General features: G+C 49.0%; 1 protein-coding gene and 2 pseudogenes across 1 annotated transcript in view; 1 reads left to right on the top strand and 2 right to left on the bottom strand.

Annotated features, from left to right (window-relative positions):
* Positions 1-16182, bottom strand: part of LOC119974475 (SHC-transforming protein 1-like) — a 117074-nt gene that overhangs the window by 73826 nt on the left and 27066 nt on the right. Inside the window, 1 exon segment of the mRNA XM_038813391.1 lies at positions 4950-5020. Coding sequence (XP_038669319.1) covers positions 4950-5020 — 71 coding nt within the window.
* Positions 9604-10213, bottom strand: LOC119974476 (annotated as a pseudogene).
* LOC119974477 lies at positions 14438-15236 on the top strand (annotated as a pseudogene).

The following is a 16182-nucleotide window of genomic DNA, read 5'->3' as shown; positions in this document are numbered from 1 at the left end:
CACTGGCATGACAGGCCAAATGGCCTCCTTCTGTGACGTAACTATTCTATGATTCCCTCCCCAAATTTTACAGTTCTGCAATTTTTTTTAAAAATCGACACAGTGGGTCAGGTAGTTGCAATGACAACCACGCACAAGTAGTTTGATGTGGAGAAATGGGAGTGACACATCTTGTTAGGAAGGACATGGTGAGACAGTATAAAAGAAAGGGTACAATTCTAAATGGGGAGGAGAAGGACCTTGGTGTATAAGTGCACAAGTCATTAGAGGTTCCACGACAGATTGAGACGTAATTTAATAAAGCCTACCGGTCGGAACCGAGTGTGTCGATAGGGGGAATACTGGAGCTGCTTCGGGTGTTTGGGTCTTTCTCGGGGTACAAATTAAATCTTGACAAGAGTGAGTATTTGGTGGTGTCTCGGCCAGGGGTGGGGGCAGGGGTGGGGGGGCTGCCATTCCATAGGGCAGGGACTCACCTTAGATACCTGGGGGTGCACAGGCGGTTAAAATGAACATGCTGCTGCGATTTCTGTTTATTTTTCAATGCCTGTCGACTTTCCTGCCAAAGGCTTTTTTCAGAGAGATTGAGGGAAGGATTATTTTGTTCATATGGGGAGGGACGGTGGCCAGAATTAGAAAGATGCTGCTACAGAGGGAAGGCAGGCAGGGGGTTTGGGTCTTCCGAACCTGATGTGTTACTACTGGGCGGCGAATGTGGAGAAGGTGCTGAGCTGGGTCAGAGGAGTTGATTCCCAGTGGGTCAGAATGGAGGAGAGTTTATGCAGGGGGTCGGGATTGAAGGCGCTAGCAACAGCGCCGCTCCCGATGGCCCCGGGGAAATACTCAGTGAGTCCGGTAATAATAGCTTCCTTGAGAATTTGGAGGCAGTTTCGCCAACACTTCGGGTTGGGGGCAGGGTCAAGGGAAATGCCGATTCGGGGGGACCACAGATTTGGGCCAGTGAAGTGGGATGGAAATTTTCGGAAATGGGAGGAGAAGGGGATTAAAACACTAAAAGATTTGTTTCTTGGGGGTCGGTTTGCAGGATTGAAGGAGTTGGAAGCGAAGTATGGGCTGGAGCAGGGGGAAATGTTTAGATACATGCAGGTTCGAGATTTTGCCAGAAAGGAGATACAGAGCTTCCCGGTGGAGCCGGCCTCCACATTGAAGGAGGAGGTGCTGACCACAGGGGGACTGGAGAAGGGGCCTCACAAGGGCGAGGATGAGCCGATTCTTTGAAGGGGTAGAGATGTGTGTGAACATTGCAGGGGGGGGGGGGGGGGGGGGGGCGCTAATCATGTTCATATGTTTTGGTCCTGTCCAAAGCTGGAGGATTACTGGAAGGAGGTTTATAGGGTAATCTCTGAAGTGGTGTACGTGAACCCGGGCCCTCAGGAGGCCATATTCGGGGTGTCGGACCAGCCGGGGTTGAAAACAGGTGCGGAGGCAGATGTTGTAGCTTTCGCCTCGTTGATCACCCAAAGGTGGATCCTGATGGGATGGAGAGCAACCTCTCCACCCTGTGCCCTGGCGTGGCAGGGGGACCTGTTGGAATTCTTGACTCTTGAGAAGGTTAAGTCTGAACTGAGGGGAAGGATGGAGTGGTTCTACAATTCATGGGCATTATTCATAATGCACTTTCAAGAGCTGGATACACATTGAACATTCGTTGGGGGTGGGGGGGGGGGGGTGGTAGGGAGGTTTGGGGAGAAGGGGACTGTGTGTGTTGATGGTGACTATGGGTGATCCCTAATTCCTTTTTTTCATTTGTTTATGTTAACATGTGGGCAGTTGTTTGGGGGTTGGTGGGAGGATGGGATCGTTGTTACTGAAATGGGGATTGACAGTATAGATACATAGAAGGAGCAGGAGGAGGCCTTTTGGCCCTTCGAGCCTGCTTCCCATTCACCACGACCATGGCTGATCATCCAACTCAATAGCCTAATCCTGCTTTCTCCCCATAGCCTTTGATCCCATTCTCCCCAAATGCTATATCTAGCCGTCTCTTGAATATATTCAAAGTTTTAGCATCAACTACTTCCTGTGGTGGCGAATTCCACAGGCTCACCACTCTTTGTGTGAAGAAGTGTCTTCTTATCTCTGTCCGAAATGGTTTACCCTGAATCCTCAGACTGTGACCCCTGAACACACCCATCATTGGGAACAACTTCCCTGCATCTACCCTGTCGAGTCCTGTTAGAATTTTATAAGTCTCTATGAGATCCCGCCCCCCTCTCATTCTTCTGAACTCCAGCAAGAACAGTCCCAACCTAGTCAATCTCTCCTCATCCCTGGAATCTGTCTGGTAAACCTTCGCTGCATTCCCTCGAGAGCAAGAACATCCTTCCTCAGAGAAGAAGACCAAAACTGCACACAATATTCCAAGTATGGCCTCACCAAGGCCCTGTACAATTGCAGCAACACATCTCTGCTTCTATACACAAAACCTCTCGCAATGAAGGCCAACATGCCATTAGCCTTCTTTACCGCCTGCTGCACCTGCAGGCTTACCTTCAGCGAACGGTGCACAAGGACACCCAGGTCCCGCTGCACACTCACCTCTCCCAATTTACAACCATTCAGGTAGTAATCTGCCTTCCTATATTTGCTTCCAAAGTGAATAACCTCGCACTTATCCAAATTATACTGCATCTGCCATTGGTTTGCCCACTCGCCCAACCTGTCCAGATATTGCTGTAGGATCTCTGCATCCTCGTCACAATTCACCCTCCCACCTAATTTGGTATCAGCTGCAAACTTTGAGATGTTACATTTCGTTCCTTCATCCAAATCATTAACATATATTGTGACTAGCTGGGGTCCCAGCACCGATCCCTGTGGTACCCCACTGGTTACTGCCTGCCAATTTGAAAAGGACCCATTAATCCCTACTCTTTGTTTCCTCTCTGCCAACCAGTTCTCTATCCACCTCAATACATTTCCCCCAATCCCATGCGCTTTAATTTTGCACAATAATCTCTTATGTGGGACTTTGTCAAACACCTTCTAAAAGTCCAAATATAACACATCGACTGGCTCCCCCTTGTCGACTGTACTGGTTACCTGTTCAAATAATTATTTGTTACTGATTATTGTTTATTGATGGTGGGTGCAAATTTGGGAGAAAATGTGAAAAAGAAGGAGAATAAAAATACTTTAAAAAAAATAAAGCCTACAACATCCCTGGCTTTATTAATAGGTGCATAGAGCGCACAATATGAAGGAATTAGAGAGAGTGCAGAAGAGATTTATGAGACTAGTTCCAGGGATGAGAAACTTCAAATTATGAAGGGAGATTGGAAAAATTGGGACCGTTTTCCTTGAAGAAGAGAAGGCCGATTGATAAGAGTTATTCAAAACCATGAGGGGGCCCAGTCAAAGTTAATCGGGGACAACAGTTCCCACCCATGAGAGGGGTTAAGGAATGGGTTAAGAGACATTCCAATTAGATGTCTATTGATGTGAAGTATCCAATAATTGACACTGATATGTAAAGGGGTTGCAGGTGGCTCTTGTGGCATGTGTTCTGGTGATAGAGTTTTGTATAGGAAAATAAAAGTATTTGTGAAAAGGAGCAGAACTCTTGACTCTTTACTCAACAGCAGCCAGTAGATAACAAAAGGATCGTGAACCAACAGGCACAGATTTGTAGAAAGTGTTACGAGAAGAAACCTTTTCCAAACAATGAGCGGTTAGGGTCGAGCACAGAGGTTAGCTATGCTGCCTCACATCACTGGCGACCCAGGTTCATTTCTGACCTTGGGTGACTGTCTGTGTGGAATTTGTACTTCCTCCCAGTGGGTTTCCTCCAGGTGCTCCGGTTTCCTCCCACAGTCCAAGAATATGCAGGTTAGGTGTGGTTACAGGGATAGGGCAGGGGTGTGAGCCTAGGTGGGTTCTCTTTCAGAGGGGTCAGTGCAGTCTCAATGGGCTGAATGGCCTTCTTCTGCAACGTAGGGATTCTATAGGATTCTATGGAACGTCTGGGATTGCGGTGGAGGCAGGTTCAATCGAGGTACTCAAGAGGGAATTTGAAAAGAAACGACAATGTGCAAGGTCATGGGGACAAGGCAGGAGAATGACATGGAGTGAAATGATCATTTCATAGATCATAGAATTTACAGTGCAGAAGGAAGCCATTCGGCCCATCGAGTCTGCACCGATTCTTGGAAAGAGCACTCCACTTAAGCCCAGACCTCCACCCTATCCTATCCCCGTAACCCAGTAACCCCACCACCCTTTTTGGACACAAAAGGCAATTTAGCACAGCCAATCCACCTAACACACAGATCTTTGGACTGTGGGAGGAAACCGGAGCACCCGGAGGAAACCCACACAGACACGGGTTTAAAAAAAATAAATTTAGAGTATCCAATTCATTTTTTCCAATTAAGGGGCAATTCAGCGTGGCCAATCCACCTAGCCTGCCCATCTTTGGGTTGTGGGGGCGAAACCCACGAAAACACGGGAAGAATGGGCAAACTCCACACGGACAGTGACCCAGAACCTGGATTCGAACCTGAGACCTCGGCGCTGCGAGGCAACAGGGCCACAGACAGTGTTAACCACTATGCTACCGCACTACCCATTTTGGAGAGCCAGTATAGGCACGACGGGCCAAATGGCCTTCTTCTGCGCTGTAACTTAATTTTGCGACTCCATGACAAATTGGCATAATGTTAGTTTGCCAATAGCACTGGAAATATCCATCGAGAAACCTGTAGGCGGAACCATCCCCAACCTAACGCACAAATCTGCACACGGAACCACAAATATGCTTACGATACCGAATGCAGCTGGTTCATGCTTTCCTTAAAAAATGGCAAACTTTATAATGACATTCAAAAGTTTCTTGATTTGTAATTACCATGAAACAAAAAAACAAAACAGTGTTAAGGTATATACAGATCGCTCTTCTCCAGCATGACATTTTTTCCATTGATGCTTACCTCGTGACTTGAGTTCTTGTATTGAAATCAACTGACCTCATTGACTGCAATACTTCGACACAGCCCATATACTGAAACAAGAAAGAGGAAAATCAGCAAGAGAGCAAAAACCGTAACATTTTTAACACAAAGTCATCGAGAGCACAATATATGTACATATATATAGAACATAGAACAGTACAGCACAGAACAGGCCCTTCGGCCCTCGATGTTGTGCCGAGCAATGATCACCCTACTTAAACCCACGTAACCCGTATACCCGTAACCCAACAATCCCCCCATTAACCTTACACTACGGGCAATTGAGCATGGCCAATCCACCTAACCCGCACATCTTTGGACTGTGGGAGGAAACCGGAGCACCCGGAGGAAACCCACGCACACACGGGGAGGACGTGCAGACTCCGCACAGACAGTGACCCAGCCGGGAATCGAACCTGGGACCCTGGAGCTATGAAGCATTGATGCTAACCACCATGCTACCGTGAGGCCCCCTCACGGTATACACACACCGGTATTCTCCCGCCATTGGGATTCTGTGTTCGCGCTGCCTACACACCCCTGGCTGTGGGTTTCCCAACGGCGTTGGGAGGCTTCAATGGAAAATCCCATTGACAAGCGGCAAAAGTAGAGAATCCGGCCTTCAGCGAATGGCGTACTGTCGAGAATCACTCAGCTGAGGGACGGCAGACTCCTGCCCATAATAACATATATTAGAGTGAAACAATACAGAAGGTTGGTATAACAGTGATAGGACTCGGGACTGCTGCAGGTGCAGCAGGTGGTAAAAAAGGCAAATGGTATGTTGACCATCATAGCGAGGGGATTCGAGTACAGGAGCAATTATACAGGGCCTTGGTGAGGCCACACCTGGAATAGTGTGTGCAATTGTAGTCTCCTTTTCGGAGGAAGGATGTTCTTGCTATAGAGGGAGCACAGCGCAGGTTTTCTCGACTGATTCCTGAGATGCGGCGGACTGACGTATGAGGAGAGGTCGAGTCAATTAGGATTATATTCACTGGAATTGAGAAAGATCACATAAAAAAAACGATAAAATTATAATGGGACTGGACAGGGTAGATGCAGGAAAGATGTTCCCAATGATGGGGGAGTCCAAAACCAGGGGTCACAGTCTGAAGATACGGGTTAGATCATTTAGGACTGGGATGAGGAGAAACCTCTTCACCCAGAGTGTTATGAGCCTGTGGAGTTCTCTACCACATAGAGCAGTTGAGGCCAAATAATTTTATGTTTTCGAAGAGGAGTGTCACAAGTAGGCTTACATTAACACTGCAATGAAGTTACTGTGAAAAGCCCCTAGTCGCCACACTCTTGCGCCTGTTCGGGTACACAGAGGGAGAATTCAGAATGTCCAATTCGCCGAACAAGCACGTCTTTCGACACTTGTGGGAGGAAACCAGAGCACCCGGAGGAAACCCACGCAGACAGGGGGAGAACGTGCAGACTCCGCACAGACAGTGACCCAAGCCGGGAATCGAACCAGTGTCCCTGGCACTGTGAAGCAACCGTGATAACTACTGTGCCGCCCGGGCTAAAGGGATCAAAGGTTATGGCGGGTGGTGGTGGTGGTTGGGGGTGGTTGGAGGGGGGGGGGGGGCAGACAGGCTACTGAGTTGGATGATCAGCCATGATCATAATAAATGGCGGAGCAGGCTCAATGGGCGGAATGGCCCATTTCTGCTCCTACTTTCTATGTTTCTGTAGCTTGTAACCCGTTCCTGGAGCTCTTCATGGGGGCCAAAATTGAAGCTTCTCCGAAACAGGGAAGACAAACTGAAAGCGATAAATTCACTAAAGTGATGTGGACTCCCGAACAGGTGGTTAAAAAGCAGCATGTGTAGAATTCAGGAATAGGTTGGTGTTTGCCCTCTTCGCTGGGCAAAAAGAGTGCCTAATGCAGGCAACAGTGCATCGACTGCCCTTCTTCCCAAGGGACAATCCCACAGGGGAATAAAGCAGCCAAGAGAAATTGTCAGAATCCCATCACTTGAAATCTTCAAAACACATCTCTATATTATTTCCACTTATCATTTCGGAAGGCCATGCCTGGTTTAGCGCTACCCATTTAAATATTGTCAGGAAATGAGATGAGTCTGTGATGCCAACACAAACAAAGCAGAAGCAGTGAAGACACTTCAAAGTGCTTTGAGACATCCTGAGGTCATAGAAAGGTTTAAACATATGCATATTATTTATTTCTTCTTACCAAAGGTCGGGTGATCTTCAGTCCTGGTGGAACAGGGTGCTCAGCTACTTACATGTGAAGTTCAGTGACTTCTGACTGAGTTTAGACCCTGCAGCATAGGGATCATAAGACAGAGGAGCAGAATTAGGCCACTCGGCCCATCGAATCTGCTCCATCATTCAGTCATGGCTGCTATTTTTCTCACCCCCCACTCTCCTGCTGTTTCCTCATAACTCCGATCTCCTTATTAATCAAGAACTTATCTATCTCTGTCTTGAAGACACTCAGTGATTTGACCTCCACAGCCTTCTGCGACAAAGAGTTCCACAGATTCACCACCCTCTGGCTGAAGACATTCCTTCCCATCTCTGTTTTAAAGGATCACCCCTTTAGTCTGAAATTATGACCTCTGGTTCTAGTTTTTCCCACAAGTGGAAACATCCTCGCCACGTCCACTTTATCCAAGCTTCACAGTATCCTGTAAGTTTCAATAAGATCTCCCCTCATCCTTCTAAACTCCGAGTACAGACCCAGAGTCCTCCACTGTTCCTCATACGACCTATAATTGTAATGCTTCAATGTAGTAAGTTTGATGAGTTGTAATGGTCTGAAAGGTTGAAGGATTTACCTCTCACAAAGTCACTTAGTTCGGCCAGGTGGAATTCCAGAAATCACCCTCGTTCATAACGTTGGAGATTCAATAGTCTTTAGGAAGAACAGCATTTTATATTGAAAAGACACGATGGAGTATAAGTTGGACACAGACTGAAGGAGGCATCAGACCTGCTCTGCTTGGACTTTCCAGAGTGGGTGCGGCCTAGTAAGCAATCATCACTGAAAAGGCAGCAAGTGTTTATCTATTTATTTTTAAGGTTGACATGGAGCCAGGAGATTCAAGAGTGCTCCTCCTGGCTCCACATGGACCGCTACCAATTCAAGATTGGCTGCCCCATTGTCACCACCCTCTTGTGGGACTTGCCCAAGGGCTGGTATAGGTGAGGCAAGAGGCCTACAATTTCTCTGCTTCAAACAGATGAGCTGCATTTGGAGGTGTGGCCAATCTATTGAAAGTAAACGGTTACTCAATCCAGGCCAGCCTTAGGCCTCCTGTTTGGAGCACGCTCTGGACCTGAAAACTGGCCATAACCAATTTCTCTGCCAGAGTTTTCTAGTTAAGTGTCAACTCAGCCTTGACTCTATTATCTGTGAAGGCCAATGACTACATGTAGGAGGTTGCCAGGGTGTGAACATCCAAATTTCATACAGTGTTTGCTGTACCATACTAGAAGGTTTGGTGCATCCAAGCCCACCTAATCATCTGCTGACGAGGAGGAATACTTGGGGTGCATTATAATGCCTTGGCACTTAGCTGAAGGGGATTGTATGAGGGGTGGCATCAGGGGTTGAAGAGGTTGCGACTATCAGTCCAGAAATTGAGACGGCCTGGTTAGAATTCTGCTGCTTGAAGATTGCCAAGTTCTTTTGATTCTGAAATCAGTTTTCTTCAGCGTAAGCAAAACATTAGCTAAACAGGGGTTTGGGAGGGCTCCGCAGTCATAACGTGCTGCAGGCTGGCTCAATAACCTCTCCTCACTGGGGAGGATATCCCACCCTCAGGAGCTACCCTCAGAAAGTAATAGAAAGATCACCGATGAATGGTAGCGATTAGTGGATTATACCTTACTTCTCTTCTACTGCATTTGGAGGTCATTTCAGTTCAGTGGGCTACACAGCTGGTTTGTGGTGCAGATCAAGGCCAGCAGCGCAGGTTCAATTCCCCTACCCGACGAGGTTATTCACGAAGGCCCCGCCTTCTCAACCTTGCCCTTCATCTGAGGTGAGGTGATCCTCAGGTTAAATCACCACCAGTCAGCTCTCCCCCTCAAAAGGGGAAAGAAGCCTATGGTCACCAGGGACTGTGGGGACTTTACTGCATTGAAAATAATTTTGTATACAATGTGTGGCTTCTTCAGCAAATATTCTTTGCAAGAATTATACCTTCCACATTTCGTGCACACACACACAGACTCTCAAACTAGATTTTTACTTTTTTTTCTGGTCAATAGCTGGAGGTGTTTTATTTTCTGTTATAGATTCTATCAGTAAGTGAGTATTATACAGGTCACTGTCTCGTGCGAGCAGGGGTCTGGGGTCCTGATGGTTTCCAGCGATCTCGTCCCACCCCAGTGGGACCAGCACCATGGGTGGGATGGGGAGTGTGGAGTTTGCCACATTGCCAGGTCACTCCTTCATGGAGATGGTCATCAGCCCTTGTTGGTGTGGGTGAGAGGACTGTTTCCCACCTCAGGATGTGGTCAGCGGCGCCGAAGGTCCGCTCACACCCACACAGAGTCTCCGATTGTCCATCTCTTAGTTGAAAACCAGCCCCATCCACCTGCCTGGTGCGGTGCGGACCAACTCCCTCGGGGCTGCTCTGCTCCCCCGTCCTCAGTTGCTGTGTACCAGGGTTAATGTAGAGGATCAAGGAGCTCCATGGCGAAATGGCTCCAGTCACCATGGCTTTGATCAGCAGCGCGGTCCAACTGCCTAACAGCAAAACAGGCACAAAGGACTCCATGAGGAAAGCTTTGTAGACACTGAGACCGAAGAGAACCGCAATGGGCAGACGATAGTGCCTCGGGAGGTCGTAACGAGAGAACATCCAGACCAGTTCTGCAATGGTGATATAATGAACCAAACTGATGTTGGAGTTGAAGCTCATCTGAATGTACTTCCAGTCAAACTCGATCCCTCTGGCACCAACCCACAGGGGGATACATCTGGACATGTTGAGCTCCACAGTGGACCAGCCCATGGCCGCCACCATTATCTTGTATTCACCGTTACCAGCATTCTTCACCAAGTGAAGTCCCTCCAAATCGGCCAGGTCCACCGTCAATTTCATGAATTCCTTACAGAGCTGTACAAAGAGATGTGTAGCACCAGCCTGGACACAGCTCCAGAAAGTATTGTACTCAGACAGCCCCGTGCACTTGTAGGCGATGAACTACGGGAAGTAGGCCAGGGCAAAACAGTTGCCAAAGTGGAATAGAGTCATGGTGAGGAAACTCGGCGGCAGTTTCCCTGCCCCCACTGTCTAACCTGGCCAGGCTCTGAACCGGACGTTGTTCTCAACTAGATCTTTACATAGCTGTACAGTGAAAGAGTGATAATGCCATCCTTTTCTATATTTCACTCCTCAGCTCTCTCCGCTTCCACTGGAAATTAACCACCAAATTCTCCTGATAATATAATCGGGAAATTAACACATTGGGCGAGTTTCTCCCCTATCCGGCGGGGCGGGGGGGGGGGGGGGGGGGGGGAACCACTCCGGCGTCAGGCCGCCCCAAAGGTGCCGAAGTCTCCGCACCTTTAGGGGCCAAGCCCTAACCTTGAGGGGCTAGGCCCGCGCCGGAGTGGTTGGCACCCCGCCGGCCGGCGGGAACGGCCTTTGGTGCCACGCCAGCCGGGGCCGAAGGGACTTCGCCGGCCTTCGGAAGTCCACACATGCGCCGGAGCGTCAGCGGCTGCTGATGTCATCCCCACGCATGCGCAGGGGAGGGGGTCACTTCCGCGTCCGCCATCGTGAAGACTATGGCGAACGTGGAAGGAAAAGAGTGCCCCCACGGCACAGACCCGCCCACCGATCGGTGGGCCCCGATCGCGGGCCAGGCCACCGTGGGGGCACCCCCCGGGGCCAGATCCCCCCCCCCAGGACCCTGGAGCCGCCCGCCCGCGCCGCCTGGTCCCGCCGGTAAGGTAGGTGTTTTGATTCACGCTGGCGGGACCGTCATAACAGCGGCAGGACTTCGGCCCATCCCGGGCCGGAGAATCGCCGGGGGTGGGGTCCCGCTGACAGGCGCGGCGCGATTCCCACCCCCGCCGAATCTTTGGTGCTGGAGACTTCGGGAGACGGCGGGGGTGGGATTCACGCCGGCCCCTGGCGATTCTCCGACCCGGCGGGGGGTGAGAGAATCCCGCCCAATATGTCTACCCTATTAAAAGTGGCCCATTCCCTTGTGTTGAATTAACTACAGACCACAAGCTCTGGAAACCAATGATGCTTCCAAATGAGCCATTCCCAGACTCCGTCACTGTGAGCAATCGGAATACTACTGCAACAGGTCCAGGTCATTCAATTACCTTATTTCCTCCCACTATACAGTCACCCAGAAGCAGACTAAAGACAAAAGGACACGGAATTTATTCCACAATTGGTCGAACATCGTCACACTCCAAACAAAAGATATTTTTGCATTTGAAACAAGAGTGAACTCGAGATTACTAACAAACAAGAGACTCAGCAAAACCTGGCCTGCCCTACAAACTGATTAGCATCAAGCTTCTCATGTTTACAGGGGGGAAACAGCATTTCGTATGTGACTCATTCTTTTGAGGTTATACGAGTAAATACATCCTTCTTTCTTAAGCTTTAATTTTAGGAGGCAACCCTGACAAAGAGCATATAAAAATCAATATTGTTCTGATAATTTATTCTGAAAGAATGCTGATCTCATCTCTGACTCACCCAGGCCAAATGGCATAATTGGAGGATATTTACATCAAGCACCTTACTGAGATCAGGAAGTGTCTGCATATTCATTGTAAGCAGTCTGCCTCATGCCGTAAGGGGAATGATTGTACCGCAAGTCATGCAACGCAGAGGTTGAGAGTTCAATTCCCAAATATGTCAAGTTCTGAAATTATTTTGGAAAAAATTAATTTTGCAGGTTGCGATCGGAAGGAAAAGGCGACCATGGAAATGTCTGGATCGTTGAAGCAATCTCAGAGGAATTTGACAGTTGGCCTTCAATAGGGTTTGGGAAAGGTGAGGAATGACTCAATTATCACGCTTCCAAAGCACTGCTCCGGAAGTTACTACAGCAGTTTAAGAAAGTCAATTGCATTGTTCTTGAAATGCTGGCAGTTCATTACTTGCAGACAATATTCTCCAGAGGAGATATTATTTTAAAATCACCCCTTGCCCAGTATGGCCTACACACGATTCCAGTCTCACGTGTAGTTTTATTTTGAAAAAAATATTTTTATTGGTCTTCGCATTTTTATGTTTCACATTCAAGTTCGTACTTTGAATTTACAAGTTTCATCACTGTGCAGTGTTGGTCAGAGAAACCAATGAAAAGTAAGAAATGTAAAAATTGCAAGTGAGGGATAAGCCAAAGAAGATCGAGAAGAAGAGAACGAAAAGAATTTAAACAAACAAAGATCATTATACATATTCATATGCCCCCCCCCAAACGGCTGTGGGCCCTCTTTGGCCACTTTGCCTTAGTTGGACTGCCCCGTGTTGGCCTTAGCTTGTCTTGCTCGGCGTGTTGTTGCTCCCTCTGCCGTTTATGGACAGGGCATCCAACGCCCTAGTCTTTGACTCCCTAATCGCCCGCTGAAGAAGCCTGTTCGGCTGGCGATCGGCAGCACCACCCAGAGCTGCAGACTGGTTGTCCAACGTGTTGGAATTCCTCCAACTGGAGAAGATAAAATTTGCCATCCATGGGTTGGAAGAGGCTTCCATAATCAAGCTCTGTTCGTAGCCAGCAATCAAGAGTTGCCGGGGGGGGGGAGAACGGCACAGACAAGCCACGGATCGTAAAGAAAGAGGAGAGTGAGGAAGGGAGTGTGGGGGGGGGGGGGGATAGCCCATTAAAAAGAATGCGGGTCAGAAACAAGCCTGAGGGGGCAGCACAGTGGCGCAGTGGTTAGTGCTGCTGCCTCACGGCGCCGAAGTCCCAGGTTCGATCCTGGCTCTGGCTTGCTGTTCGTGTGGAGTTTGCACATTCTCCCCATATTTGCGTGGGTTTCACCCCCACAACCCAAAAGATGTGCAGGGCTAGTGGATTGGCCACGCTAAATTGCTCCTTAATTGGACGAAATGAATTGGGTACTCTACATTTTAAAAAAGAGAAACGAGCCGGAGAATAAGTAGGAAAAAGCAGAGGGAGCACGAGGTGTAGTCGACTTTGAAATACTCTCTGAAGTGGAAAGCCACATTTCTGTAAACATAATGGTTACTCAGCAGCAACAAGGGATGGGCAATCATTCGCAATCTTTATCACCCGTATCCCGAGAAGTATGGAAATGATCTAGACCATGCTGATTTACATCTCCCTTCATTGCTTAAATTCTAGATGGATAAAATGATACTGAATGGAAGATTTGCAAAATGTATGCATCAGCCTCATTTGCTGAATTAACAGATTATACAACACAATATGATCTAAGTGACCCTGTAATTGCATACACTTGGTCACTTTAACTATCAGGACAATTGCCAATTGCAGCTATTTCCCCCTTTTCTCTTACTGATATTGAGGAGACGGGGAGGGGGCAGTTCTCTGCCCGCGTTCGCGCAATCCGCTATGTCAGGAGAATAGCAGGAGGGCCCCAAAACAGGATTCACACTAGGCGCCAAATAGTTTACCATACTTCTGACCCACTCCAGCTGGCGTGACCTTTTCTGGGCGAGATCCTGATCACATGATCACACCTCATTTTCATTCATTTATATCTCATTAGCGAGATTCAAGTAGAGTACAGCGGCAGCCCGGGATTCACCCGCCGTTCCCCGCGGGAAGTCACGTGGGTGGCATTTTAGTACTGCAGGGCCAAAAGCCGGAACCAGGCTCCACGGACACCAAGGGGGAGCAAGGAGGCAAGTGGCCTTCTCCACTTACCCCATGCAGCTCAAGGGCACCGTTGCTGCTGGCCATGTGCTGCCGGTGGGGGTGGGTGGGGGGGGGGGGGGATCCTTCAAGGGAGCTGGGGGGGGGGGGGGGGGGTTGGACGCGGCAGCATACGGGTATGTGAAGTATTGACGACATCTTTGTTTCTTGTGAACATCCAAAACAGGACAGAGCCATACTGCAGCTTGCCCCTTGAAAGTCCATTTGAGCCTCCTTGAAGTTCCAGTGGGCTCTGTGGTTTCAGTGTTGCATTGGGACTTATTTTCTATCTTTGTACTTGGTTGTTTACATTCACCATTTTTGTGAGGGCCACGAAGAATCCAGCACGAGTTGAAGGATAGAAAGAAATAACGTTTATTTACAATAACATATATATACAACAACAACAGCAGCAGCAGCAGCAGCAACTTCTGTTGCTCCTCACTCTCCTGTAGCCGGTTCCAAACTGGCCAGCTGTATTTATGCAGGGAATCTGCTAAGGATTTCTCCACTCCCCTCATTGGGGAAGCTCATACTCCCAAAGGATTGTGGGATTGCCATTAGTCACACCGGCGTTGTGAGTAGGGCAGATTGCCGCCGTCGCCTCGCCATGGCCAGCAGTGAGAAGCCCCGGGTTTACCTGGACATCGCCGCCCACGGCAACACGCTGGGCCGCGTTGTTATTGAGCTCAGGGCTGATGTGGTCCCAAAAACGGCAGAACATTTCCGTGCCTTGTGCACTGATGAGAAGGGATTTGGTTACAAGGGCTCGATATTCCACAGAATCATTCCTGATTTCATGTGGAGGGTGGTGACTTCACCAAGCATAACGGCACTGGTGGGAAGTCCATCTATGGTGAAAAGTTTAAGGGTGAGAATTTCAAGCTTCAGCACACAGGGGCTGGTATCCTGTCCATGGCCAATGAAATGAAAAATGAAAATGAAAATCGCTTATTGTCACGAGTAGGCTTCAATGAAGTTATTGTGAAAAGCCCCTAGTCGCCACATTCCGGCGCCTGTCCGGGGAGGCTGGTACGGGAATCAAACCGTGCTGCTGGCCTGCTTGGTCTGCTTTAAAAGCCAGCGATTTAGCCGAGTGAGCTAAACCAGCAGTTCAGCTGCCTGGACGGCTCTGGCAGTGGATTGGAACCCCCCCCCCCCCCCCCCCCCCCCCCCCGCCTCCCACAAGAGGGTCTGCCACTTTGTTGTGGTGCTGGACCAAACACAAATGGCTCCCAGTTCTTTATCTGCACTGCACATACTCCATGGTTAAATGGAAAGCATGTTGTATTTGGTAAAGTCGTAGAAGGCTACGACATGGTAAAGAAGATGGAGAAATTAGGCAGCGGTGATGGCAAAACTAGTAGTACTGTTGGCATCATTAATTGTGGGCAGATATGAATGTAATTCTGATTAAATATATCTTGATTGATTAAAAAAAAAGGGATTGCCATTAGTCCCCAGTCAGTGGTAAGCAGGCAGGTTTTAACACCCATTGACTGTGACAAGCCTCCAGCTTGACAGCGATCTCTGGGAAGAATTAGCCTTTTTTGTCATGATAGCACTTGAAGGTCCCTGAACCTGAAGTGCCTCCTCAAAAGAACAGGTGTCTGGTCTGAGAGAAATTTCTCTCGACTGGATGTCCTCCAACCGTTGATGCCTGAACAGCATGCCTGCACTGCAGGTGAATCGGCACCTTAGAGGCAGCTGGAAACACCCAGAGATCAAAAAGCAGGGGTTCACCGTGGAGGAGCCTCTCACGGCCAAAGAGCAACTATCTGGATGGGTGGAAGAGAGCTGAGCACAACTTCCCTGATGTTGCTGGCAGTGGCCTCGGGGTTCCTGATCTGGGTGGGAATGGGCCAGCACATGTGTCTCGCTGGATGGCACTCTTGAGAGAAGGCGGTGGAGGATGGTTGCAACACAGATCCCCCCGTTAGGTTTAAAGGCACAGTGCGAGCTCTGGCAGCTCAGGTGCCTGGAGCATGATGGCATGGCTGCAATGAGATCTCCGGTTGTCCAAGGCTGGGTATCGGCTGCGTTTAGTTGTATCTCCCCTCGTTGACTCTGTTAGATCTTGTGTCCTCTCACAGTCCAGCAAGTCAGGCCACTATAACCACATGGCCACCATCATTAGGTCTCTGCACTCTCAGCTACATCACTCTCCAAGTCAGGGTCAGAGGAAGACTCCCTCAATGGCAAGGGCTATGGGCCAGGCCATTTGCCTGGTTGCCGAGGACACAAGCACAGTGATGGATAGTCAGCTGACAGGATCATGAGGACATGGGGTTTGAGGGATGGGTGACCTTACTGACTGTCGGTCTCTCTCTCTTTCTCCACATCCTAC

This window comes from Scyliorhinus canicula, chromosome 12, assembly GCF_902713615.1.
Source record: "Scyliorhinus canicula chromosome 12, sScyCan1.1, whole genome shotgun sequence".
NCBI lineage: Eukaryota > Metazoa > Chordata > Chondrichthyes > Carcharhiniformes > Scyliorhinidae > Scyliorhinus > Scyliorhinus canicula.
Note: the sequence above shows the minus strand (reverse complement) of the source record. Positions and strands in the feature narration are given on the sequence as shown.